At 16.6% G+C, this 7,976-nt stretch overlaps 1 protein-coding gene across 1 annotated transcript, besides 1 other annotated feature; it reads right to left on the minus strand.

The window, feature by feature from the left end:
* Positions 1-2,718: 2,718 nt before the first annotated feature.
* Positions 2,719-3,069, minus strand: PGAL8A_00180700 (hypothetical protein; the record flags this gene model as incomplete). The annotated part of the gene is made up of 1 exon (XM_028670492.1): positions 2,719-3,069. The coding sequence occupies one exon, from the start codon at positions 3,067-3,069 to the stop codon at positions 2,719-2,721; it is 351 nt and encodes a 116-aa protein (XP_028527239.1).
* Positions 3,070-5,223: 2,154 nt separating this feature from the next.
* Positions 5,224-5,628: a repeat region.
* The last annotated feature ends 2,348 nt before the right edge of the window (positions 5,629-7,976 follow it).

Here is a 7,976-nt window from a genome sequence, read left to right on the forward strand (position 1 = left end):
ATGTAATACGGAATTATGTTATAATATCTTTTTATTATGTAGTTAAAAGACTTTAAACTTTTTTGAGAATAAAATGTGGTGGCTATTTAGAAAATAAATATCTATCCATGCAAACATAAGATAAAAAAAAAAAAAAATTAGCTGATTTTTTTTGATTCCTTTTATATATTTGAGATTTGAGAGCAACGAATTTGAATTACTAAGTATCACTCATAACCTTATAAATAAAATATATATAATTAAAATAAATAATTAATGATGATTTAAATTTTTAATAAAAATAGGTGTTTTTATTAAAGAAATTATATACCTATTAAAAGCAATAAACGATCAACGAAGTATACTATATATAAAAAATATTACAGATTCATAGCATTATAACTATACATAAATTAATTAAAATAGTAGAGGAAACCCTACGTGCTCTTTACTAATATGTTTGTTCAATATTATAGTAAAGTCAATATATTGATAATTAATGAATTATTATTAATATTATCCTTAATAAATTATATTATAAAAAATCTTTATCATACTGAAGATTTTACAAATATTTTATCGTATTTTAAATTTTAATCTATATATAATAAAATAATTTTTTAACCTATACTTCAACTGCTATCTTTCTTCCTGCAATCATCATAATTTTCTTTTATTATTATCACCATAAGCAGAACTTCATAATTATAATTCTTCAGATTAAACAGCTTTATATTATAGAAGTACTTTGTAAAGTCACATTCAATATTATTGTTGTTTTATGATATGAACATATATAACTTTTTATTTCATTTTTTTTATTAGTGTAGTAGAAAAAAATATATAACTAAATTCTTAAATTATAGCTCCCTCATAGATACTTTTATTAAATAATAAAATTTCCATTAATTATATTTCATGATATATATTTCATTCATTTTGTAATTCAAATATTTACAAAAAATAGTATATTCTTATATTTAACTTAATTATCAAAAAACAATATCACCTTATTCAAAGTTAAACATTTATCCATATTATTTTCATTATCATTTACATTACTATAATTTCATTTATTATTAAAAACTAAACTTAGATGATATTGTAATGTGATTATTTTTAACTATTTTTTTTTTTTTTTTTTTTTTGAGTTCTTACTTTATTTAAACTAATTATAGCTATAACTAATTTTTTCTTATTTTTAACTAAAAAGTGCTTTTTCCCATTTTTATTAACAATTATAAAAGACAAAAATATTAATATAATGCTACGTCACCTTAAATGGAAATTATTTATCACCATATATATTCTTTTTTTTACAAATATATTAAATTCTTATATATAAATAAGTATATATATATATATATTTATACTAATAAGATTATAAAATACTTTTTCTTTAACAGAATTTTTTTTTCTTCGTTGAAATTTTTTTAAATTTTACAACTCTTCATTATTGTATGTTCTTTTACCACTAAAATAACATATGTTCTTCACTAAAAAGTATAAAATATTCTACGAAAAAAGAGAATAGATGAAAAAAATTAATACTTATTAAAACTATAGCATAATTTGATTTTATTTTAAATAATATTTATGTGCAAAGATAACATATTCATACATTTTTATTTATATATAAAACTTGAAATACCTTTTTCATATTTAAAAGAAAAAACTTTGAATTAATTAACAAATATCCCAAATAATGCTTCTATTTCTCTACAAAAGAATCATTAAATATTAAAATTTGAATAAAGTGAAATTTATTTTTATTAAAAAGGAAATTGAATATTCTCTTTTGTGTTAACATTACATTCAAAAGTTCATTTTTATGATGTACAAAAGCACACCTTCATTACACCCTCACTTAAAATATAAAAAAAAATTTACATTTTTGAAGTTAGAATTATACATTGTGGCATGTGAATATTCTAAAACAGATATTGCTCATTTACGCATTTAACTATGAACATATTTAAATATACTTAAATTTTTTGTAAATACAAATTATGTATGTTTGAAATTAAATAACAAAAATAAGATTAAGTTTCCATAGCATTTATTTGTAATATTCACTTTTCAAATTCTACTTATTATATGAATTGAAATTAATTAAAGGATATTATTTTCAATATATTTTGTAATACTTAAAAATACATATCCATTTAACAGACAATCAAGATAAAAAAAAAAAAAAAAAAAAAGATTAAAAAGCTATCATAAAAACATTCTTTATATAATCCTCTTTGAATTATATCAGCACATTTTTAATTATTACATTACATTTTCAATTGTTGAAAATCGTAAAAATACACCGTCTTTAATAAATAAAAGTTTCCTTATAAAAAGAATAAAAAATTCACTTATACAAAATTTTTCTTACTCACAAAAAAATTAAATATCTACTGTGCAATAAAATTATATAAATGTATATATATATATATATATATATATATTTTTTTTTTTTTTTTTTTTTTTTTTTTTTTATATATATATAAATAATCAAAATAAAATAATAAAAAAACGTAAAATTCTTTCAAATAAAAAAAAAAAAAAAAACACTAATATTGTCTAAAACCTAAAGTCTTCTTATTCTAAAGAGACTAATTATTAATTTTTTTTAAAAATAGTTGTCCATCTATGCTAATAACTATTTAGCATATATCATATTAATATACGGATTACTTATATATATATATATATATGAAAATTAATCTTCAACTTTTACTTTCAATAATTTTAGTTTTCATCTCCTTGTTCACTATTTTTTGTTTCTTCATTAGAATTTTTTTCTGCAGGTTCTTCTTCTTCACTTTCACCTCTCTTTTTAGTATATATTCCAAGTCCAACTGCACTAGCTATAAGTACTGCTAATCCAGTAGCAATTGATGAAATTAACAATAATTTTTCGTTTCTCTTCTTCTTTTCTATATCTAAATCAACTTTTGCCAATGAAGCTTCATCTAATGCACTGCTTGGTACTTGAATAATTTGTTCACTAGGAGCATTTTCATTATCACAGTGGCATGGATTAAAATATTTAACAGCGAGAAAAACGGAGAAAATGAATAAAACCTTTGAAAATTTCATTTTAAATTAAAAGAAATATTTAAAAATAAAGTTTTTCTAGAAAACAAATGCAAAAAAATAATAAATGTTATGAACGAATTTTAAAAGTATTTTTATTTTGACAAAGAAAATATTTAAAATAAAATTTTTTTATGACAATGTTTTTTTTTTTTTTCTGTATATTTTACTTTTTAATTTATTTTTTTATTTATAATTTCAACTATAAAAATATTTAAAAAATATAACTTACAATTTTCTCCTTGAAAACTTTTTAATTTTTTTGATTTAATTTTTTTTTTTTTTAATTTGCATGCAATATTTTCAAACCGTAAAATACTATATTTTCTCTTTTTTTTCTCGTGTGTCACTTTTTTATACATGAAATAAAAGTTAAATTAGTTATATTTGATCATTTTTATATAAATAAAAAAATAATTTTTTTTCTTCCTTAGGGATTTATTATAATTAATATATTATAAATCAAAATAGTAAAATTAAATACTATTCTTATGAGTAATTATTTAGTTGAAAGATTAAATTTTTATTAGTATAATAATATTTTTTAATGTATTTCACAATTATTTAATTCATTTACTATTAGAACTATTGCATGCAATTTTATAAAATATATAAGGTAGTATTATATAAATATATTTACTTTTTTTTTTTTTTCAATACTAAAAAGTATCTTAATAATTATAAATATACACTTTTTTATATAAGGTAAAAATAATAAAATAATAGAAGTATAATCAAAAGTAAATAATCATCATATTAAATATAATAAATATTTGAATTTCGAAGAATATATATATTTTACTTTTAATCATTAATATTAGAGTGCTTTTTCTCCATATATATATTTATTAGAGCATTTATTTTTGAAAAAGATAAAATATATAAAATATTTACAATCTTATGAATTTAAAGTTCTTATGTAAAGTGAATATATTGTTTTTGTTTCTTCAATTTGTGTTTATACTAGTATAAAATTGTACATATATAATTATCAAATTTATATTTAATCCAATAAAAATATATTTAGCGCAATACTAAAATTTATTACTTTTCTAATTTAAATTGTAATTTTATTAGACATAAAAAATTATAATTATTAATTTTTTTTTTTTTTTCATATGTTCTATGAACTCATATATAAGGAAATAGTAAATGTTATATAAGATTGAATTTGTTTTTTATTACTTTTAAAATATAACCACTTTGTCTATACATTATAGAATTATAATTAAATAAAATTCTTCAATAAATATTAATTTTTTAACATAAATTGAATCACTTTATCAAAATCTTAATATATAATAATAAAATGCTAAAATGAATGCTTTTTTATATATAAAAATTTTTTGGAAAAGTGAATTTTTTATGAATTTATTTTAATCTACCAAATACTAAAATTTGAATAATCTTTATTTCTATTTTTTATTCAAAAAAAAAAAAATTTTTACCCGCTGAAAATATAGTATGAAATAATTATAGCTATACTCTTTTAATACTTCATATGCATACATTTTAAAGTACTTTTTTTTTTATGAAACTATTCAAATTATCTTTTTATTCTAAGCATTTTTTTTTAAAATAGAAAAACTGTTATATTTCATTATAAAAATTCAAACATTAAAAATGGAAAACCAAACTTAAGTAATTAAAAAATTGTATGAAAAATTTAAAAATAGTTTATTATAACATTATTTTATCCTGAGTAGATAAAATTTATTTTAATATTAAATGAGTTAATGTAGTTTTCAATTAACCCCATTCACATGTAAAAAGATTTTGTGTACACATAAAATCAATAAAAATGTTCTACAAAAATAATTTTTAAAAGATTGTAAAATCCTTCATATTAAACTACACATGTACGAAACATTAACTTGAGAAAATATATTTATGAACATTATATCTATTATATATCTTCTTTCTTCTTTTATCTATGTGTTATCATGAATAAATTATTTGGAGTATTTAATAAACAATTTGATTGTTAACTGATTAATAAAAGACTTTGTTAACCTTTTTGAGAATAAAATTAAATAGCTGCACGGAAAATATTTGTCAGCCATACATAAATTCTATATAAAGAAAAAATTAAAATTTTATTTTTTTTCATTTCTTATTATAAGTTAATTATATTTTATTATAAATTTTTTTTTTTTTTGAGTTTAAAACTTTTTGGAGAAAATTTTATATACTTTCAATAATAAAATTTTTGTTATTCTTAATAATTATTTAATTTGAGTTTGTGTTTTAATATTTAAACGTTTTTGTTAATCGTAAAAGGAATGGACTTGCATTACTAACATTATTTATAAAATTATAATTAAAAGATTTTGTACTTAAAAATCAATAATTAATATGTATTTATATTTATAACAAAAATATAAGATTTTTATTAAATTGAATAAATTCCTCTTAAAAACTATAAATGTTTAATGAATTAGACTACATAAATACAGTTTAACGCTTTATGGAATTTAAAACTGTATTTAAATTAATTAAAAAAGTAAATTCTACATGATCTTTATTAATTTATTTGTTCAATACTCTAGCAAAGTCATTGAATGAGAAATTACTAAATCATCAATACATAAAATATATTCAAAAAAAATTATCTTTAAAAGTAAATTTTTTTTTAATTAATATCTATAATATATTTAATATATTATTATTTTAATAAAATTTCTATAAATATAATTTTTTTAAAATTATTAGAAACAAAGAATGTTATAAAAAAATTTATATGAGAATGCTAAGTGTTTCTTTTTATATTAATTTATATGTATAAATTAAACGTTAACTTTAAAAAATAAATTGCATTTATTCGGAAATTAAAATTTTAACTATATTAAATTATGTAGAAAACTGAATATATTTAATTTACCACAATAAGTTATATGACATGTTTTTTCCTCTAAATAACAAGAATTTCTTTTTTTTATTTCTCATCCAATAATTTTAATGCTTACATAAGTTAATTTTTATTCTTTTTTTTTTTTTTTTTTTTAATTCTTTTATATATTTTTTCAAAAATAATTATTTTCTGTATTAATTTTACTTATTATTTCTTTCTTTTATTCACAAAATGGTGCAATATATTTTCTCAAGATAAATAAAAGGCGTATATAAATTAAAAAAAAAAAAAAATTATGTATTATAATTTAAAAATGCTTCACTTTTTTAAAGGTTATAGAAATAATCCAATTATATTTTTCAAAATATTTCTAATATGCTATTTATATTAAGAAAGGGTATGTCATTTTGTATTAAGAGTGTAATAATAAAAAATAAAGCTGATAATATATTAGCATTAATAGAAATATGATAAAACTCCAAAATATTTTAATGAAGAAAAATTATGAAAATATTATATGCTATCAGAAAGTTTACCTTTAAATTATAAATAATTTAAAAATAAAATTTATTTTTTAAAAATTTTTACCAAGAAAAAATATTTTTTTGTATTACCTTCTTTATAGAAATCATATATATTAATACGTCTATTATTGTTAAAATATACATATTATTTAGTATCATTTTAAGTATATATTTATATATAGTAGTGAAAATAACAACTAAAAAAATTAGCAGAATAACTAACAAACATTCTGATAATTTTAGTAATATGAAATACATTTTTTTTTATTTCATTTGTTTTTATCTTTTCTATAATGAAAGTTTTCATTTTTTTTAAATTTACTAAATAATTAATAAGAGCGTTATATCAAATAAAAATTCTTTGTTTCCATTATTTTATTGAAAATTCTGATGTTATACGTTTGGTAGGTTATAATTTAATTTATTATTTTATGTAATTATTTGTTGTATTTTATATTTTTTTTATTTCTCATCTTTAATATATCATAACTCTTTCTTTATGTGAAATATTTTTTGTTTAATAATTTTTTTCTTTCTATCAAGGTATTTCTTTGTGTATTTTCTTATTTCATTATTTTTATTATATTTATTGATTTCTAATTCATTTTTTTATTTTCTAATTTTTTTATAAAATTTTCAATATTAATATATATTCTTTCATAACTTTATAATTAGTAATAAGTAATAACTTTTTGCTTTTACGCATAATCTTCAGCTCCTGTCAATTTTCCCGTATATGTAAATTTTTTTTTTTATTTTATTTCATTATACAAGTGCTCTATAATATTATGTTTTATATTATTTACTTATTTCTTTTAGTATATTATCATTTACATTTAATGTCTTATTTATTGTTAAATGTTTCTTTGGCATGTAATTGACTTTATTTACTTTTTTTTTTTTTTTCTCTTTTTAAAATACTTTTCCTTTACGATTGATTCACAATTGTTTATTGAATTCTCAAAATTATATTTATATAAAATGATGATGCTATTAGCTATTTAATAGAGGAAATTTTTTATACATGGTACATATAATTCATTATCTATTATAATTTTTTTTTTTTAAGTGTTATTTAATTTTTAAATAATCTAGTAGTAATAATAATTAATTTAAAAGCAATTTGTAATATTTACTTAAGAATAATTAATGATAAACAGGGACATTTTTATTTAAAGCGTATGCAAATTCTATATAATTTTTTTTATTAAATAATTGTAATAAATTAGTTCTATATCAAATTTTATTATATCAATTTTTGAAAATTTTATTTTTAATTCACTTTATATCCGTGTTTTTTTTTTTTTTTTTTTATAAGTCTATTAATTTTTTTAATTATTTGAACCTTTATATCAAAATTTCACTAAATTATTGTTATTGATTAATTCCTTAGACTTTCTGTTTAAATATACTTTGGATATTTTTTAAAAAATCATAGATTTTATTTTTTTTGGCTATTATATAAATTACTTTTGATTTTTTTTTAATAATATTATTAGATTTAGCAAAGATATATTTGCATATATTTCCTTCCT

Source organism: Plasmodium gallinaceum (genome assembly GCF_900005855.1).
Source record: "Plasmodium gallinaceum strain 8A genome assembly, contig: PGAL8A_v1_68, whole genome shotgun sequence".
NCBI classification, from domain to species: domain Eukaryota; phylum Apicomplexa; class Aconoidasida; order Haemosporida; family Plasmodiidae; genus Plasmodium; species Plasmodium gallinaceum.